Source organism: Motacilla alba, chromosome 19, assembly GCF_015832195.1.
Source record: "Motacilla alba alba isolate MOTALB_02 chromosome 19, Motacilla_alba_V1.0_pri, whole genome shotgun sequence".
In the NCBI taxonomy this organism is placed as follows: Eukaryota; Metazoa; Chordata; class Aves; order Passeriformes; family Motacillidae; genus Motacilla; species Motacilla alba.
The window spans coordinates 6,402,836-6,423,732 of NC_052034.1; the positions used below are offsets into that span (position 1 = coordinate 6,402,836).

Consider the following 20,897-nt stretch of genomic DNA (forward strand, 5'->3'; position numbering starts at 1 on the left):
CCGGAGCCCGGGGGTGCTGTCCGGAGCCCGCAGTGACCGCCCGGAGCCCGGAGGAAGCCCCGGGACCCCGGGCCGGCCCCGGCCCGCAGCGCGGCGGGGAGAGCGGCAAAGCCCGGCCTGGATCGCAGCGCGGCCGGATCGGGCGGCGGCCGCGGGAGCCGGTGCGGTGCCGGGGGGCTCCTCACACGCTGTAAAATCGCCACAAACGGGGTCCTTCCGTGCGGTGAGACCCCCACGGATGGGCCAGGGGCTGCATGAGAGCCCAGCGCTCCGCTCTGCCCTGCCCGAGGTTCGTTCTCGGCTTATTCGCAAAATACATTAATAGAAATCACAGAATCAGAACGGTTTGGGTTGGAAGGGACCTTAAAGCTCATCTCGATCCATCTCCTGCCATGGGCAGGGACACCTTCCACTATCCCAGGGTGCTCCAAGCCCTGTCCAGCCTGGCCTTGGACACTTCCAGGGATCCAAGGGCAGCCACAGCTTCTCTGTGCCAGGGCCTCACCCTCACATGAACAATTCCTTCCTAATGATTAAACCTCTTCTCTTTTTCTTTCAATCTATTCCTTTGGTATCATAACATGGAGCTCCTAAAGAGCCTCTTCCAAAACAAAGGACTTGCCTTTTAATAACCCCCCCTCCTCCCTCTTCATTTACAGGCCTGTAACACTGGAAACGATAAGAAAGCAAGTTATGAAACAGTGCCAGAACTACAGGGGCAATTAATAATTTATATCACTGGAAATGTGTTTCCTAAGGTTGGGATCTAAAAATAATTCAAGGAAGGCAACGCGTCTCTTTCAACGCGACTGAATTTCTGCTGCCCGGCCCTGCTGAAAGCAAGGCTCTCAGTGATCGCTCACCAGAAACGCCCACACGAAATGATAAGGGAGGGAAAAAAATAATAATCCTCCTAAAACGCAACTTTATTAATGCGATTTAACTTTTTTCAAAGAGCCGAGAGTTCAGCCCCACTGTTACAATACTTTGGTCACGAAGTAAAAGAAGTTTTTTCCCGTTCCTAAATGCAACACTGCTCTTTGCAGGGAGTGTTCCTGCCAGAGAATGATCCCTGGATTGCAGACACGGAGAAGCTCCATGAACTTCTGATGCAGCAAATGCTTTCGTGGGAGACTGCATGTCTGAAAATAATCTGAAAATGTGTTTTAGAAAAAATAATAATTACATTGTAGCTTTTGAATATTCAAACACCTCACAGCATACTTAATTAATTCATTAATTATTCCCCAGAAATTTCAGGGGTAAATTGAAATAGCCTAGAGAGACTGAGACAAAGATTTCATGGAATAAATGATAGCTTTGCTCCCGTTCCCCTATGACTCTGGTAGCCCAGGGACAGAAGAGTTATAGCCGTAATTCCATTTGAAACAAAGCTCATCATCTCTCCAACTCCTCACTTCATAAAAACCATGAAAAGGTTCTACCTTCAATCAAGAATTATACATATTTTCTTACTCTCCCATCCCACAGGGCTGGGATCTGTGACTTCCTTTTATTTTTTTCCACTTTTTAACAGCATTCTCCTCACCCTCCGGCTGTCAGAGCGTTCTGTGCAGGCTGAACCGGGGAATTCAAAGTGCCCACAAGAGGGTGAGGGACTCTCATTTTCCTTACCAGAAAAGGGGAAAAAAAAAAAAAAAAAAGCCGAATCCCAAATTCTGCCAAGCTCTGGAAGCAGCAAAGCCAGACTGATGGGACCCCCCTGCGTGGGGACGGGGGAGTGGCAGCAGACCGGCGCCTTTCCTCCCCATTAATCACGGCACGAGTTCCCCAAAGCTTGCAGGGTTAAATGAAACAGCACGGGATGGTGTGCAGGCAATGTGACCGCAATCATACAGATCCCTCCCAGAGTGTGGTCCTTACGTCTTGTGGGCTATTATTTAAAAACATCCTTTATTTATCTCCCAGCTCGGGAATGGTTACTGCCAGAAAGATGCCCCAGATTGAGACGCATCACTATCCTAGAGTAAAAAAAAAAATCACGTAAGGCAGAGTAAATGATCGACTCCTTCACGAACTGCACTGCAGTTCCCTCTATTTTCAAAGGAGTAACCAAAGTAAATCCTCAGAAAAGTTTTAAATATTAAACGTGGGGTTTGCATAATAGGTAGGGCACCATTTGATGGCGCTTTGTCAGCTGAAAAAGAACCTAATGAGTTACAAGAGAAGCCACTGCAATTGAAAAGGCTCCAATTTGATTGTTAATGTTCTAGTAATGGCCCAGGACAATGGAATTTCTACTCACACTTCGAACTCAGTGCAAAGGACAGTTACAGAAAAAACATTCCTACTTCAAATTTCACTTCTGCTACTTTGAGATTATAAAAGAAAAAAGAGCCTTCTACTATGTTTGAAAGCATTTCTGCTACATTCATCCCTTCTTTCTCCTAAAAGCTTCTGAACAGACTTAGCAATAAACCCTCCGAAAGCTGGGGTTTATTCTAATTCCAGTTCACATTCCTGCAACCGAGAAAGGGAAAGTCCAATATTCCCCCTCCCTAGCATGCTCTGCCTTTTGCTCCAGTCACGGGCCTTGGGGCTGCTCTAGATCTGTCCCTGCAGCAACACCTTCCGAAGGGCTGCGGTGACACCCTGCAGGTGAACACAGCCCCTTCCCGCAGGGATATCTGCTGGGATATCTCCTTCTACCGAACATTCTTCCTGCTCCTGTTCCCTGCATCCTTCCCCTTATCTGCACCTCCCCTCTTCCTTCCGTGCCTCCAGCCTACCAAGTAAAATAGGGCTTGACAACCGCACAATAAATTTTTTAAAGTGAATGCTTTAGGGATATTTCTTCCCCTGAATATTTATTCCGGCTTTTACAAAGGAATTTATCCAATTATTAATTCAACGAGAAAAAATAGAGAAAAAAGCATGTGATCAGACAAGCCCAACTTCAAGCCACGTTTTCAGGTAACAGAAATATTTTCAGTTATTTTGACACGGGTTTCAAAACAGAAGGATAAAGTGAATGAGTTCTGAAGATGGGAACTGGCCAGGACTTTGTGCTCCATCGGAAAATAGCTGTGTAACACTAACAGTGCTGCCCTACCCTGCACACATCCCAAACTGCACGCTGTGCTGTGGCTCGGAATTCCAGCCCCACGGGGAAGGAGGCTGAAGCGATTCTCAGCTACTTGTACATTCCTCAGCACTGGACTGCCAAGGCTGGAGCAGCATCCCGAGCGATTTGGGATATTCTGGAAAATGAAACGGCGGCGGCTCTGCCCCTCTGAGAGCTCTGCTCAAATCTCCCCTCTGCAGTCGGGACTGTAAGCTGTCCCTCTCACTCTCAGGCACCCCTTGCAGATTTGCAGAACAGTTTGGGGAGAATCACTAAATTTCTACAGTCCATAATTTTTTACGGTACAGACTTGGCTCCCAGATTTTCCTGTTTGTGCAACTCCTTCTTTTTACCTGTTCTAAACACACAGGTGAAAACATCAAGGATTTTGGCTTCAGATGGGATCCACTCACAGCTAAATCACTGCCTGCAGCCACAGGGGTTTATGGCTTTCACTCTTTCAAGTATTAATGATGCTCAATTTTCTGCTTAATTTTATCAGATTTTCAAGTGTGTTTAGAAAGACACCCGACTGCTGCGTTTGAGGGGTGTCTGTGCCACTTCTGTGTCCGTGAGCAAGTTCATTTTGCTTCCTTTCCCCCTGAGAGTACTCACTGTAATATTGTTTTCCTTTCCCTCTAAGGTTGAGAAAAGGCACGTTATGAATATGCATTTCCCTCGTACAGTCTGGGGCAGCAAAACCATAAACTTGTTCGTTTTATGGGTCTGTCCTTTGTTTTATTCTCACGTATTTTATTGGGAAAGGGGTGACAGTTTTGACATGTATTATTAACAAATGAGGAACTGCCTAAAATTTTTCACACTGCAATGATACCAAACATTTCTCAAAAATGGTCTGTGCTGTTCAGCCTTGATGTACCACAAACTCAGGGTTTACTATGACCTGATCGTGCTCTTCAGACAGTTTTGCCAACCAATTAACCATTATCTCAGATAAGAATACTCCAAGTATTAACTTTTTCAAACTTTTTTCGTATTCTGCCTTGGGATGTGCTTAAACAGTCCCTCAGAGTGAACCTCTTTTCCCTCACCTCTTTTCATTATCCCCTAAATTTACATTCACCCAGCTCTCCCTACAGGCAGAAAAGGCTGGGGGTACCCAGGTTGAAATTTTAGCACATCATGAGTCATCTGGGTCTGTAAAAGTCTTTATTATACAGACTTTCTTACCATTAACCTTGCTGCTTCACATTACACTTTCCCAAAAAATCCAAACATGTCACAGGATGTACATAAACACAACAACTTCATACACATTTATCACCTTCAACATAAGCAGCAGATAATTTTTCTGGGGGAAAAAAATCCCCAAAGAAATCCAAAATCAAACCTGTTTTTCTCTTGCATCACCTTTAACCTCAGGACATTGATCAAATACACTTTAAATGATATTTTCTCACAGCCCAAACAGCAGTGCAAGTCTGGAGAGGGTCGTGAGTTGTAAATAATCAGAAGGCAAAGGCTGATAAATGGCTGATTATTTGCAAGCACTGCAAATAATTTTCATTGCTGCCTTTAGAAGTAATTCCCTCGCACTTATTTAGAGCTTTACAGATCATTTATTCCAAAAGAACTTTGTGTTTTCTCAGGTAAAGCATTCCTTGGAAAAAGAACGCCTTATGCGGGGCAGTTGGAATTTGCAAGGCTGAACTGGGGCTGTGTGTGGACTAAAATAAAATACAAGATGTAGTGAGAGGTGTGTGGAGAACTCCTTTGGAAGGAGCCTGCTCCTCCTTCAAACCCCTTTGTGAGACACAGCCCCTACGGCTGGGTGTGCAATTTACGATGGCAAGGAGCAAGGGAAAGATAAAATTTCCACTTCAGCCATCTTTCACTGTTATTGCTTTTGATTGTTTTGACAGGGCACATTAAAAAAAAAAATCTTATTTTTACCTTCTCTGTTTTTTGTTATACTTCCCTTCGATAGCAGGTCCTCTGAGCTAAACCCCACAGCACACACATTATATGGCACCCAAGTGATCACAGCACAGACCCAGGAAGAGTCTCCAAGAAAACCACACACACATCCCCTTTTACACCCTGAGAGTCGTTTCGTTTCCTGACCAATTTTCTCATTCCCATTAAGGAGAAACGAAACCCATTTCTGGCTCAGCCCTGGAAGGCAGCACAGCCCCTCCAAAGCAAGAGCAAACAGTTTGCATTAACCTTCCCTCACTCTCAAATGTCCATACGCTGAAAAAACTCTGTGTTTTCCTGTTCTCCAGACTGAACCCAACTGGGTTTAATTGTGCCACATCCAGAGAGCAGATTTGTGTTTAAAGGCAGAATTGTTTCCTTGCCTACACAGGAGCAATACTGAGACAAAATACTGAGAAAATCCAGCGTGGCACTGGGCTGTAACTGCAGTGATCCTTTGCAGAAAGAACACTCTGTTTAACCACTTTATCCAGACACTGACACCTGGCATTCACTTGGTCTCCATGTTTGAACTTTTACTTGAAAATTACACCAAAGTTTTGTTTTAAGAAAATAAAGTAGTGACAACACTTCCTTTTTGAAATAAAAATATTTAGTCTTTTTAATGCTTACTATTTTTCCTTTAAAGATTTAGGAGGGAAAAAAAAAAGACTTTTGAATATACTGTTTCTGCAAGGCAACACCGCTCCTCTAAACACACAACAAGGCTCCAATTTCACTCTAAGTGCTTGCAAGATTAAGACCCTAAAAGCCAAGAGTGTTAACATAATACACTTATTTTATAAAACTGGAGACAAAGGAATCTTGAACAGATGGAAGAAGGCTTCCTCAAAACACAGACCCAACCTCCCTTTACTTCAAAATAAATATATTCACATTATTTTTAAAGGTAAGTTGTGACAACCTTGTTGATTAGTGCAATTCATGTGGCAGGATTCGCTTTTCCCTTGCTCTGTACTGCATACTGAAAATAAGGCAATTAAATGAGAAAATTAATTCCATTAATTAAAAATGTTCAGTCTCGAGCAAGACAGAATGATCTGAGCTGTATAAATGTACATAAACCAAAATGTTTTCCTTGACATGTGCTTTCCTTTAAGAAGGATAAATTTTGCAGCACCAAGCAATGATAATGCTATTTTAACAGCGTCATAAAGCTGGAGAGAGATATATAAAAGGTCTATTTTATCTTTTAAAGAGAAAGCCCCTGATGTACATAGGAAAATTTACAAGTAAAATACCACCCTTCCCACAAATTCCTTACTGGTGAGCCTGAGTGAAAACTCTGGTCAGGTCAGGAAAGAAAATGATTAAACTTTGCTGAATCCATAAAGCACTGTAGCTGGAGTTTCAATACAGATCATTTTATAGTAAAATTAAAATAGAAGCCCTTTTTAATTATATAAAGTGTGCACATTATTACTGAGGAGAGAAATACACGCTTTCCTCAAGAACCATAAAATTGGCTGCTGGGAATTAGACTTCAGCTGCAATTATTATATGGTCCTATAAAGGATATTGAAAGTCTGATAAAATTGCACCCTTGTCATGTAACAGCGATGCTTAATGCTAAATAACCACTCTGCAGCATTCCAGGCATAGCTTCCCCCAAACATCATCCTCCCTTCTCACACCAAAAAGAAAACACAGCAGCATTGGGGAGCTAAAAGTGTACCTAAATATTTGAAATACCAAAGGAACAGGTCAAAAGATATGTAAAGCCACACGGAGGCAAAGCAGCACATGTGATAAATGAATACTGATGGCTGTTTATAAAGGAGAGCTCTCCATGGATACCCACCCAACCCTCCATGGACACTGCCCAGCCCTCCATGGATACTGCCACACGTAGCAGACTACACAGGATGAGAAGGGAAAAAAAAAGAGCAACACAATGAAGCAGAGTGACAAAGAGCAGTGCCATACATTCCTGATGGCTGCTTTCCTTCTCCTTGCAGCATGTGTTGTAAACTGTGAGTATTTGTTACGCCTGCACGCAGCTACAGGAGACTGACTGGCCTTCTCCTGGAGAACCTGGAATTTACTTTTACCTCAGACCTCCAGGTAAGAGGGCCTAAAACCTGGAGATATTTCTCATCCATTTCACGCCCAACTCAGCCAGGCTGAAGATTTTATGTTTACTAAGAATATCAAAGAAATATTTCTGTGACAGGTGACATAAGGCACGCGCAGGGGACGGCGGGGCAAGAGGGAGGCTGTGGGGTGTGGGAGCAGGGCTGTAAATTTTGCAAATGAAAGAAAAGAGAAAATTCCTTCTCCTACCAAGAAGTCCTGACAAAGTCCCTCACCATGAAATGGTGAGGGATATAAATCCTGGAGGGTGGGATAGAAATCCTACCTTCTCCTCAAGGTTTGGTCTGATCTGCTGCTCAGATCCCAACACCCGTGAGGTGCCAGGCTTCAGCAAGAAGCCTCTGCACAAGAGCACACGAAGGATCCCACACAGCTCTTGTTTGACACCACTTCTCAGTCGTGAAAAAAGCCAGACTGTTCCAACTCAAACCTACTCAGCTTCCTACCAAATTATGGCAGGAAGCTGCAGCGAGTGTCAGTGTGGAGATGGAGGGGCCGCAGTGCCTCTCCCCAGAGCTCCTGCTGGACTCCCAGGCTGCAGATATGTTGGGAATGTTTCCATGGAGGGGTTTCTTTCCAAGCCAGAGCTGTGGGTGCCCATCCCAGGCCCACACTGCTCCTGCCCGTGAGGGTCGGGACCCTCTCCGAGCTGTCCACCCCTCCCATGGCGTGAGCAGGTGGGCAGAGGGAGCTGTTCTGTGCTCAGCAGAACGTTACTGGAAGTCTGAGCAGGGAATAAGTGAAGGAAAACTCACAGACCACAGCTGACTAACCTAAAAACAACATTCCCGAGGCAGTTGTGGCCCAGGAATACCCTGGTGAGTCTCTGCATCCCTACAGAGGGACTGGCTACAGGGCACTGCTCAACTATGAGTGGGAAAGCATAAAGAAATACATTTGTTAGCTGAGACTGAGCATCTGAAAACACTGACCTTCCAACCAGTTAATCATTAAACTAAAACATTAAGAATTTAATTTTTATTTGAAGCATGCATGAAATGCACTCCTTAAATTGTAAAACCAGTAAAGGCCAGGGTACTATGAAGCCTTAAAAGTATTTAAAACTATTAATTACACCTCAAAACCCCTCCTGAGGTATTTTGAATATTATATATATATATATATATATATAATATTTATGTTTTATAAAACTATAAAATGACAGACAGAGTCATGTGCCAACAGCTCAGTCAGGCCAAGATGTGGCAGAGACTTGGGCTCCTCACCCCCTCTCAGCTGTGGGTACAGCTGCAAAAAGAAAAATCTGTTCAGGCAGTTATTTATTTACCACTGGGGAAAACAAAAAAATCAACTCCCAAAATGTAAAAAGAAATGAACTGAAACCAAATGCCAAACAAAGAAAGTTCGTATGCCAAACAAAAGGGAAGTTGAAAACACATACAATAAAGGCCTTTGAATAAAATTTATGATCACACTTACACTGCAGAGAACTGAAATTTGGTAGTGATTTACTTTTCAGTAAGGCTTTTTCTTTTGTTTTTCTTGGAAGGCATGAAAAGTTTTCTCTACCCTTTAAAAGTACAAATATTGCTTTTTCTTGGTGAAGCTTCGAGATGCTTTTTTTTTATTGTTAAAATTGTCTGAACCCTCTAATGAACAAAATACTGAGGATCACAGAGTATCATAATAATACAAATTGATTAATAGAAACATTGACATGTAGATGCAATGAGAAGTCCTGAAATGTGCCACAGTTACAGTTCTCCCCATTAGAATCAATACAGGAGTCTGTCAGTTCCAGAACAAAGCCATTGCTCGTGTTTACCTTATTAAAGGTAGGAAAAATGCCCAGTAGCATTCACACAAACATGAACCATTAGTTTCTCAGAATAAGGGAATAATTAGCTTACCTGGAACATCAATTAATCTCTTATAAACATTCAAGAAGGCTGCCTCTGCTTCTTTGCTTCGTTTACCCAATGCATCAATCTAAAAGGGGAGATGAGAAAAGAAGCTTTAAGACTTGTTCCAATACAACGCTCACACTCAGAGCTCTAAATATAAATGAATAATTTCATGTAAAACTAGTAAGTCCATAAAAAGTGAACCCAGGTCTCCTGTGTACAGCTCCTACAGAAGCAGTCTTAAAAGACTCTTTCCTGCTACATTTGTACTAAAGTCCATTTTTCAGCCCAATAACAAGCATCAATATTTTCATGACCACTCCTGCCTGTTGTGATTCTTTACTTTAAATCCTTATAAAAAGCCTGGTACTTGCCAGGCAGATTCTCTCCTCAACAACTGTTTTCCTTTACCACTTATTGAGATCTAGCACAGCAAATGGAACTGCGGCCACTTCTGATGTCCCACTCTGCCTTTATTGTGGTAAATAGATTTTTCTATTATTTCCAATAAGCCTGTGAGGAGATGGAAAAATGAACTTGTTGAGCACCCTGTGATACTTAACACTAAATAACTGTGAATCTTCTACATGCAAAGAAGTTTTCTAATACAGCTCAGGCACAGTCTGCACTCCTGCGCTCCTCTGACCAGCTTCTCCCTGTGTTCTGTAACACATAAATACTCATCTAAGAATTTATTTTTATCATTTTATTCTTTTCCCCCTACGTCTGTATTTTCATCTAAAACTCTGTTTTATAAGGAAAGGCAGCTTAACGGCTCCAAGAATAAAATACCTATTCCACAGCAACTTTTTTTTTTTTTGTAAACATGTATTTTCCTATTGTAGTAGAAAGCAGAGGATTTTCTATTGCTTCATATTGACAATAAACAACCAAACTGACTCAGGATCAGATCCAGTGAATTAATACTCCAAAGCAGAGGGACAGAAAGGGAAACAGGAAAGCCTGACACAGCTCTGTGGCAGCTTACCCAAATCAGGAAACCAAAGGCATGGAGATTATCGTTCCCATATTTTAATAAAAGGCAAGGAAGGATCTGAAGAACTGCGGATACAAAGGCCTGATATCAATTCTTCTGTGTATTTGAAAGACAGTGAATATTATGGAACCATTTAAAGGTGCGGACGTCACCGCGGCCTAAAAAAAGGAAGGCCCTGTCTGAAAAACGTCCTTGAATTCTTTCTCTACATTATTGATTCATAGATAAGGCAGAAACAATGGCCAGAGTTTACTGTATCTGTATTTCAGGAAAGTATCTGATATTTTATTCTGCAGGAGGGGGATTTGCAGCACTGGGAAGCGTGTGACCAAGCCAGCACTCGGGAAGTGCTGGGTACCCGGGAGAGGAAGAGGAGGGCAGATAAAGCAGGAGGGTGCTACGGGGTCAGCCCTGGTGCCACTTGTGTTTGCTTTGTCCTGGAACGCCTCTGTGAGGAGAAGGTTTGGGGGCAGAGGGGGCAATCCTACAAGGTGGACGATGAAATAATGCGGGGAGCGGGCGCGCGGCGCGGCGCGGGACAGCCAGGGCTGGTGCGGATCAGCCTCGCGGCTGGAAAGGGACTGCTCGGGATCATCACGGGCAGGATTAAGGCCACAAAACCAAGGGACAATCGTAGAAATCACACAGAAGCACAATGCACAAGGTATAAGCCAAGAAAAGGCCCGGAGAGAAGGAGGGGTCAAGGAGGGAAATAAGGACATGGGCAGTGGCCGTGCGCGTTTGGCAGCAGCAGCGAGGAAATCTCGGGAGATACGGCGAGAGGCTGGGAAGAGACAAGTTCTGGCAACACAATACAAGGCTGTATTTAAAGAAATAAACCAAATTCCCATTCTGCTTACATCCCCCCAGGATCTGGATTAATTTATGGAGATTTGCGGAGGTGTGGTGTAACTGCCACCTGACCCATTTAGAGCTTATCAAAGGGTATTGGAAAAGTGATAAATGAGCATCAGATGTTGAAGTGATGGAGGATGTGGAGAGCAGATATAAATTCTCAAGAAAAGCTGGCCATGCTGCTCTTTCAGAGTTTATCAAGAAAGACCACAGAAAGGCAGTGGAATCTCCCAGGGCATCCGACCTGCCGCAGAGCAAGGGATTGATGGTTGTGAATAACCCAGTTAATAATCTGAATTTGAGCAATCACAGATGGACTGATGCTCATTAGGGAAGGAGAACAGAAGCAATTCGGAGAGAACATTTTCACACGAGGAGTAGCTGAAATGAGCCTGTGGAACGAAGTGCCAAAGGCAGGGAGGCCCTGGGATGTGTAAATCCATGCTGGGGAGTGTCAGGCACCGCTCGGGGATGGGGTGAGAAGGAAGGGGCACCACCAGGGACACTTGTGCAGTTGAGCTGTTTCATGGGTGCACAGAGACTCTCTGAAGGCCAAAGCACACCATATGTTACACTTCTGGACTTCAACGTTCCCACATACAATTTTCTCTCGCTGCTGCTAGGCAGAGAGCAGCCAAATTTAAATTACTATTATTAAATACAATTAGCATTACAGCACTGATTCTGTACTGTACTTTGAAAAATTCATTTGCCCCTTTTATGAAAAGCAAAGCACTTAAAATGCTTCCATTTCTGGGAAATAACAGGATGGATTTGTTTTCTTATTACAGTTTTTCCACATTTTAATAAAGAGCATTTGTACTTTTATTCTCTCTAAGTATTATAGAAGGTATGGTTTATTTGCTCCTTACCAGTTATAGAGTGATGGAAATATAAACCAGATTTGAAACAACATCTTGCAAGGAGATCAGAGACTTTCCAAAGGAAGCAGTTTGTAAATCACAGGTATTTTACACCTTTTTTTGCCCTCGAATTCAAAACCAGAATTCCAAACAATCCCACTAGGCAGAAATATGGTTTTATGTTTTAGTTGTTAAAAAAAATAAATCAACCTGTCAGTTTAAAGTTTTACTGAAAATGAGCACTGCAACTATTTTATATCTTATAATAAAATTTAGAAAAGGCACCGTGACAACTTTAACTGGAATAAAAAAATAATTAGGCATGCCAACACCCAGGTGCATAAGGAAATAAGGAAATATGGCAGGGAAAAGACATCAAAAATAGCAAAATATAAATGAAGTCCAGAGAGAGAAGAAACAGAGCACTGAAATGACATGGACTTATGTGGAAGTTCACTGAAAATTTTTCAAATCAAAGTAAAATTGTTTTAGGAGCCAACAAGGCTGAGCTGCAATCAGCTCACATTAGAAACATTGAACTACATTATAAAACTCTTGCTGAACATTTTTATTTGACTCTAAAAACTTCAGGGACCCTGAAAGAAGTCAACTTATAATTACACTCGCGTTGTCTTGACACGAGCTTAGCTCCAAATCTTAATTTATCTAAACCAGGCCCCATTATGTCTTCTCTGAGCAGAAAGAAACAACAGTGACCTCTGTATTCCCCACCACCCCCATAAACATATGTTCACTTTTAAGTTTTGGCATCCTATTTGTCTTGATAATACCACTGGCGCTGCAGTGAGATAACAGAACTGAGACACCAGGAATCCTCCCTGCTCAGCACAGCCTTCATCTCCCTCTTCATCCCTAAAACAGCAGCGGAGCTATGTGGAGGAGCTGCAGCCAGACTGGGCTGAGACCAGCCCTCCCTTTATCCACCTTGTTTTTCCAGGTCAAGTGCTCTCCTGAGTTGATGCTCAGGGTAGCAAGTGGGCATTAAGTGTCTCCCCTTCCCCTCCAAAATCGTCTCCTTCCAACCTGCCATGAAGATCTCCGTGGTCTGATCCCACTCTCCCTTTGCTGTCTGACACTGCTGGCTTGCTCCCCCAAAAACATGGACAGCCTAGTTCAGGAGTACTTGGTCCCAGTCTCATACCCACTGCACCCGGCTGAAATCAAAATATCATCAATGAACTCCACGGATTTATCTCCACATTTATGTAAGCACCACAAGTGTGGCACTTAGGCCAGGGAAGGTGCTGGACACAGGTTTATCTGAACGTTGCCTCTTTCAGCTATGTCCAGCCAACTTCAGAAGGACAGAAGCAAAGCCTCTGGCTTTAGTTTGGGATCTGTCAGTTTTTATGCAGTAGGAGATTTCAGTATTAGTTCAAGTCTGATGTTTAGTGCCCCACAATCTCCTGAGCACGGGTCTGCAGGGCTGGGATGCTCTGGGCCGTGTGAACATGGTATCACCTCATGGGCTGCAGCCAGACTCAAGGATGCACACCTGAATTTAAAGATGCAGCAGGATGATTGAAGCTCTCTGCAAGGAAGCTGGACTGGAAGCCAGATGCCAGCACATCCTGCACTGACACTTGAATTCTCTGAACTGAGGGGTATCAGCACTTTAACACATCTCTGAGCACGAGACTGGCACATGTGCTGCTCCTCTTGGATCCACCTGGATCATTCAGCACAGCTGGAAGGTTGGGATGCTGCACTCAGCATCCCAAAGACAGCTCCTCTGTGAGGGTTCCCAGTGCTGTGTCTGTCTGGCATCACCAAAGCTCCGGTGATTTACTCTCAGTGCCACAAACACAAGTGTTCACACAACTGTGCTACATATGAACTTTGCAGTCCCAGCTCTTCCACTTGTCCTCATAGTTCTCCACTTTAGTTCCTACTCTCGTTAACCACTTTAACATGTCTTTCACTGTCTTGCACACAATCTGGAACTAATTTATCAAGTAAAGATAAATTGTTTAAAAGGGAAGTTATTTTTCTGTTCTGATTTTTAATAAATGGATCCCTTAAGGAGACAACCATCCCTTTTCCCTTACACATCTTCTGTCTTATTGTTTTGCATCACGAAGCTTTTCCATTTGTCTTCAATTACTACGAGTTACCAAAACACCATTAAGAACTGGAAGAACCATATGAAACAAAGGGAAAAGCATGAGAACAACTCATTAAAGCACCACTCTTTTAAGCCATGCTGTATTCTTGAATAACTGCCTTGGAATCAAATGGTGTCTATAGCAGGAATATTAATGTATCAGTCTTGCTTTGAAGCCTTTAAATACAGTTGGCTTGATTTCTTTTTCTTAATACCAAGAGATACCTACAGTAATAAATAAATTAATAAAAATAACACTGCAATTTACAAAGTAATGAAAACTTATTCACCATCCCTGTTAATTTATTTTGCCACTGACAAAAGAAAAAAGTAAAAAATTCTTATTTTTAGCTTTGTTGCAATTAAAACAGTTTTGAAGCAAAATTATAAAGAAATTATTTCTGTGCAGTTGCTTAAGGCATATGGCCTGGATTTTAGCTGGGCTATAAATTCTTTAACAGAATTAAGGACTTCACAGTAGATCCAATACCAATCTGTTTAACAAAGCTGCTTGGGTTGGGACATAGGTACCAGGAAAGAGCCTGGGAAGGGCATGCCTGCCTCTCCAACGTGTTGGTTTAACCTCAAGTTAAGCAGAGAGCTTTAGGAAGGACTCAAACACCTCAACTTTTCAATTCTGCTCCCTCCACTGTGAAACAGCTGCAACCTTGAACCCTTAAAACCTCCCCTTCCTTTCATGCCCAGATAAATCCTGATTTTCCCAGACAAACAACGCTGCCATCCCCTGAGGAATGTTCTCACAGGACAGCTTCTTGCTGCTTTTCCAATCTTTGATCTTCCTTCCCAGTCAAACAGCCCAGCCCAACATGTGCCTGCAGATATTGACAGCGGAGCCACAGCTCTGATTAAATCCCGCTTGCCACCCTGCCTTTGGATCAGCGGCTGTGCTGTCCCTGCTGGACCTCTCCTGGAGCCTTGGGTAACCCTCCTCACCTCCCTCCTCACCTCCCTCTGCATTTCCCAGCTCCTGCTCTCACCCAGCTCCCAGCCCATCCGTGGGGCAGGCAGGAGCAGCCCTGCTCCCTCCTCCTGCTGCAGTGTGATTCAGCTCAGTGGCTCGGTGAAGAACTAAGGAAGGAGAGGAAGAATTTATTTTCCATTGTGCTGGCAAACTGAACTGACTCATGCTGTGCACTCGCTGGGGTCAGCACGAGGGAGGAGGTGGGGACCCAGAGCTGGGGCAAGGACACCCCATGGCATGGGTCCCTCACCCGCATGGATCAGCAGGAACAGCACAAAACCAGTGACAAGGAATGGATGGCCCAAGGGGGCTCAGAGTGCCAAATGTTACCAAAAATCTCTTTTATTGATCAGTCTTTACAGTATGAAAGTGGATTAACTTTGTTCATGTCTATATAAGTTCATTTTATACACTCTGATGTAATGACATGATACAGTTTTCCTGGAGGCTTTGGTGTTTTTCATGCTCAAGTAAAACAAATCAAAGGACAGCCAGGTCCTGGAAATAAGGACTTTGCTCATGGAAGGATAAAGGATACTCCTGAACACCAAACTAATGCCAACATCCCAGCCCCTCTGACACTTCATTCAAACCCTCACATTGTTTTCTGGCGTCACAAACCAGTAACTCTAGCAACCAGGGATGCCTGGATCCTGTTTCTGTGGAAATAGGGTTGATTTGCCATGTTTTACTCCAATTAGTAAGTGTGGGTGCTCGTGATTAGTCAAATTGTGTTGTACCTGAATTTTAAGGGGTGTAAAAACCTTGTGTGAAAACAGATATGGGGTGCTCCATTTGGCTGCACAATGAATAATTATTTACCTTTGTAATTCTACATTTTGCATCTCAGCTTCTCTCCTTAAGTCAGCACAGGGCAGTAGTAAATTTTCTTAATGCCAAAAAGGTAAAACAAAGAGGTGACCTCTGAACAGGGGGCACATCCTTCCCCCAAAACTGAAGGAACACCTTTCTAGTGAATAAATCAGCGAATCATTTGCTCTGTCACCAAAGAGGGAGATGTCAGAGCTTGCCAGTTCTGATCCTCGAGGTTCTGTGAGAGCACAAGGATGGAGAACAACTCTGGCCATGCCAGCCCAGCCATGTTTGGGAAATGGGGCAGGGAGGAAGGGGAGAAAGGCAGGACAGAGCAGCCTGGGCTACCCCACAATCACCCCCAGCTTCCCAGCATAGGAGCTCTGTAAGGTGCCCTCACCTGCCCGTGCACCTCTCCTCCAGGCTCTGAGCAGTGACCTGGAACCCACAATCACTTCTCTCCCTCATGGATGATCCAAACTTCTGTTTAGGTATTTTACAAAAAATGAGGTCAGGGGAATCTGTGCAAGAAGGAGTTTATGAACCACCTTTGTTCAATAAATACCAAGATGCACCCTCTTCCTGGTGTTTTGTACTGAGCTCACCCTCTTGCTTCCCTTTTCTGACAAAGCAAGACCAGAAGACATCAGCTTGTATAGAGCCTCACAGTAACTCTGTAATGAACAGAGGTAATTCTGTAATAAATACAGAGATAATTCTGTATTTGGAGAAACAGGGACTCGGCAGAATACCTCGCCCAGCCCAGCCCTCCCATCCCCATTCCTTCCAGCACACTTCAAGCTCTCTTTTTTTCTCCTGAGGATGAGAAGACACTCCTGACCCTGCGAGCTGCACAGTGCTGCCTGTCGGAATCCTGAATAAACTGAATTTCCCACCACTGTTCCCATTGCCCCCGAGTGCGTGGCAGCGGCACAGACAGCCCACCAGCTGCCAACAGGAATTTCAGCACTTTGTCAATTATGTAAAAATAAGAGGATTTGGGCTGATCCTCCCCAAAGTTACCCTGGTAGTCTCTGCTGTCTTGGTACAACTTGCCTGCAAGTTGCAGAGGAACCTGCTTTGGGGAAGTTGCACGGCGCCTGTCGCTGCCTCTGGTGGGATGTGTAAGGTTTGGGACTTTGCCTGTTATCCCCACAGCTGAGAGCTGTCCCAGGAAGGAAAAGGGGATTCTTGATATAATATTGATATAAAGGAAAAGGACATTATTGATATAATAGGAGAGGCTCTGTATTTGAGAGTCTCTGCAGCTCAGTGTCTCCTCTTGGGGATGCTTTTGGCCCTGCAGCAGTCACCCCTTGTGCTCAGCAGGGAGAGCTCATCTGCCCGTGAGATGCTGGAGTATATTTAAATCACCTTCCTCAGGAAAGATGTTGTTTAAACTGCAATCAAGCCAGCCAAAAATAAATAAATAATCATTTACACACTTCTGTAAACAAAGAAATGAAAGCACTGTGGAGCTGCCGTTACCCCAAGCGTGGGTCACGACCTCTTCCTGCTTTGGGGAACGGAACTGAGATGAAAAGTGGACTTTAAAAGAGAATTAACTGCCAAAAACATTCACTTTTGGTAAATAGAAGGTTTTGATGATACTTGCATTGGAAAGCAGGGAGGCTCTGGGCCCAAACACGAGCGCTGGATTTTGATGTATGCTGTTGACTTCCCCAACACAGAGCAATTTGTAATAGCTTTGCCACGCTGTTGTTTTCAAAGCTCCTGCTACATCACAAGCATTTATTTCTGACCACAAAATTACATTTATTCAACAGAAAGCAGCTCAGGGTCTTTAAGAGGTTAACTTCTGGAGTGCTTGGCTGCTCTCCAGCCTCCCTACGAGCATCAGTGCTAACGCAAGGCACACAACAGCACCCAGGCTGGCCGTGATTAATAGAGTGCTGAACACGCTGCTTTCCACATACACACACTTTTCATTCCCTTGCTTCCATAGATCATGGACTTATCCTCAAAATATCTGACTGAAATTGAATTTGGCTTCTCTCTCAACCGTTCATTTCCTATGTTATGCAAGGTTATATCCTTTTCTGCATGAGCAGAACCAAACCAGCTGCAGCTTTTGAGAAGAAAATGTGTTTTCAATTATGAAGTTGGCCTGAATATTGAACCACAGTTCTACTGCTGCTCTAATTGAGCCATCATGGAGTGAATGTACAGGAAAGAAATTGTATTAATTAGGTTTGGAAATTTAACATAAGGAAATTAAAGGAGGTAAAATAGAAAAAATATGAGTATCAGCTCAGGAATAATCTCTCAAAATGCAGAAGGAACGTAGGTCTGAAGTGGTTTAGGCACACACATTATTAGAGTACTTCTTCAAAGACATGATTAGTAGTTCCAGCACATCAAACTGATTTTCAGCTTCTGTTGTCTGCATATGGAAAATTATTAAATTACCGACTGACCAAATTAATAGTTTAAAGAGCAATTCAGCTGAGTGGGGAGCCAGAGTGGTCTCATCAGAATGGCAATACCCTTAAAAGTACTTGCTCTGGGAGAAGAATATGAGAAATGGCTTTCACAGACATCAAGTCCAGCACGTTGTTTTGGAGTCTGTGCCTTAGAGGGTTCTCCAAATGAGGGATTACTGCATTACTGTTGGACAGTGCTCTCATGCCACATGAAAAGAATGCTAATGACCTCAGGAAATCCTTTCCCAGCCTTAAAATATCTGTCTGATGACTTCACAAATAGAGATTCCAACATTAGACTTCCATACCACAACTTCAGTGCTGTAAATTAACATAGCCCAAGAACATCCCTTCTTTTTGCTGCCTTTTTTTCTTTTTTTCAGATTTCATGTACAAATATCCATCCACTGATGTACCCATGGTAAAGCACAGTGACCTACCCAAAACACAGCTGATTCAGACAGCTGATGGCAGGGATGCCTTGCTAATTATATATAATAATCATGTCATGATTGCATGGTGAAGCTCTTTAACCTTTCCTGCTTCTGTCCTGTATTTAGCCCAGCACAGGGAGAGCAAACCATTAATAAGTTGCATCCTCAAGTTAATGGCAAGGAAAAGGAAAAGCAAGACAGAGATTTAAGATCAAAATGACAGGAATTTTACACTTCTGAAATTAATGACTTTTAACTGTCTTGCTCACAATAGCATATTTACACCACCCAGACCTTAAATCTTCCAGGGAAGGCAGAAAAGTTACCCACAGATCTCAAATGAACAGTACCATCAGCTGTGAAGCAGACACAACATTCTGTTAAATTAGAAAACTGCCTTCAAACTTCCATTAAGATCCTAAATAAGGAAAAAGTACTATAATAAAACTATTCTCCAGTGATGAATTAATAGAGGCTCATGCTGAACTAGGAATGCATTTGAAAATTTGTAGTATGCTAAATTCCATTTCATAGTGCTTTTACTTTAACTCTTACCATAAAAAATCCAGTTACTAAACACACTGAGATCTACACAAAAAAAAGTTATTTCCAAGTACTAATGGAAACTGAATATTTGATAACTGGAACTGTTGTTATCTGAATGAATGAGATAAATAACAAAGGAATACAGAATGTTCTGCTTTGTCCGGTATTTATAAATTCATATGATAGAAAGGCAAAATACTGGGGGGAAGTATCAACATTCCGTGCTTAAACTGAAGAGAAAAATTGGCTAAAGAGACCTGTGGGTTTGTTTAAAAAAGCCAACTGGCCCCAGGTTCATCAGCAGCTCCCATAAATCGTGTTTGGGAGGGGACATAAATACCTGAGCTTAACTTCCCCTCTCTCCAAGTCACGTCAGGCTCACCCAGGCACAGTTCAAGGACAGTTTAAGTCAACCTGAGCTGACACATTTGTGCTGCTCCTGCCCCTGGCTTTGCTCTCCTGGCCTCTCCCCTGCACTGAGCTGCTGCTCTGAACCCACCTGGTGGGAAACTAAGCCAGCAAAAAGGGGAAAAAACCCCAACTTTGTGCTGAATGTGGGTTCACATCAGAAGAAGTGCTGAGGAAAGGCAGGGGTGGGGAGCAGGAACACAGCAATATCCATGTAAAGCTGATTAAACACCTGGGCTTATCAGGGAGCTGCCTCCATCCTCTGATCTGCTGGCCCTCCCTAGAGCCCAGAGCCCTGTGGGCAGTTCAGCCCACATGGGATTGGAGAAAGGCCATTTCCTTTCTGATGTGGAGTCCAGTTTATTATTCCATGCCAAAAGCACCTAATTCTGTCTAAGAGCAGAGTTTGAGCAAAGATGAGGCAGCAGCAGCAGTGGGGGGTGGGAGGACAGGAGTCAGAGGCAAAATTGTGGTGGAGACTCTCCCACAGGGAAATGGAGAAGTTGCATCAGGCAAGAACCTTTTTCCTCAGTCCTGAGTGAGCAGCTGGTGGTGCCCCAAAATTCCATATTCCCCTATGGAGACTGCTCCTACAGCATTCCCTGCTCCTGCTCCAGGACACTCACCCTCCAGCAGAAGGGACCCTAAAAAACATTTACTCTCACCACTTCTCCTCTCACCACTTTTCCTCTTACCTCTGTTTTATTCATTCACTGATGTTGATCTTTAAAAAAAAACCCAAAATCATAGAATCACTACAAGGTTTGGGTTGGAAGGGACCTTAAAGCCCATCCTGTTCCAGCTCCCTTGCCATGTGCACCCATCCTGTTCCAGCTCCCTTGCCATGTGCACCCATCCTGTTCCAGCTCCCTTGCCATGTGCACCCATCCTGTTCCAGCTCCCTTGCCATGTGCACCTTCCACTAGAGCAGGTTGCTCAGATCCCATCCAGCCTGGCTTTGAACACTTCCAGGAACAAATCTGGGGCTGAAAACTGATGTCTGTGTAGTAAAATAGAGGAACCTCTTGCCCTATTCCTCCTCCCTGCTCACATCCCATCCCACAGGTGCAGTGTGACCGAAAGGTCCCTCTGCCAGCTCCTCCCAGGACATGAAATACCACCCGACAGGTAATCAGTTATTGCCAGGCAGTCCCCGGGGGCTCCTGAGGTCAGTGTCTGTTCCCAGCAATGCTGCTCCCTCAGCCTCTCAAGGGACAGGAATTGAGGCATCTCCTGTGGATTTGAAATGGAGAGAAGCCTATTTGCTCAACAAAACCTGTTTTTGAGATACCCACAGCAGTTATCTCCTGATGTTTTAGAAAGTCAGCCTTAACAACAACCAGAAACCAGATCTATATCCTGAACAATCAAATATAACTCAACAGAACAGGCTCATATCCTTGGTATTTTGATTTGTCTCCAAAACA

The 20,897-nt window shown here is 43.6% G+C and overlaps 1 protein-coding gene and 1 long non-coding RNA gene across 8 annotated transcripts in view; one reads left to right on the forward strand and one right to left on the reverse strand.

The window, feature by feature from the left end:
• CUX1 (cut like homeobox 1) overlaps positions 1–20,897 on the reverse strand; it is a 268,969-nt gene that overhangs the window by 141,080 nt on the left and 106,992 nt on the right. For all 7 annotated transcript variants that reach the window (XM_038157828.1, XM_038157826.1, XM_038157829.1 and 4 more), the window contains exon 4: positions 9,010–9,088. In XM_038157828.1, the coding sequence (XP_038013756.1) occupies positions 9,010–9,088 (79 nt within the window). The remainder of the gene's footprint in view (positions 1–9,009; positions 9,089–20,897) is intronic.
• Positions 444–16,419, forward strand: LOC119709715. The gene is made up of 3 exons (XR_005259413.1): positions 444–7,108; positions 10,297–15,798; positions 15,839–16,419. It is a non-coding gene; the product is annotated as an uncharacterized LOC119709715 (long non-coding RNA).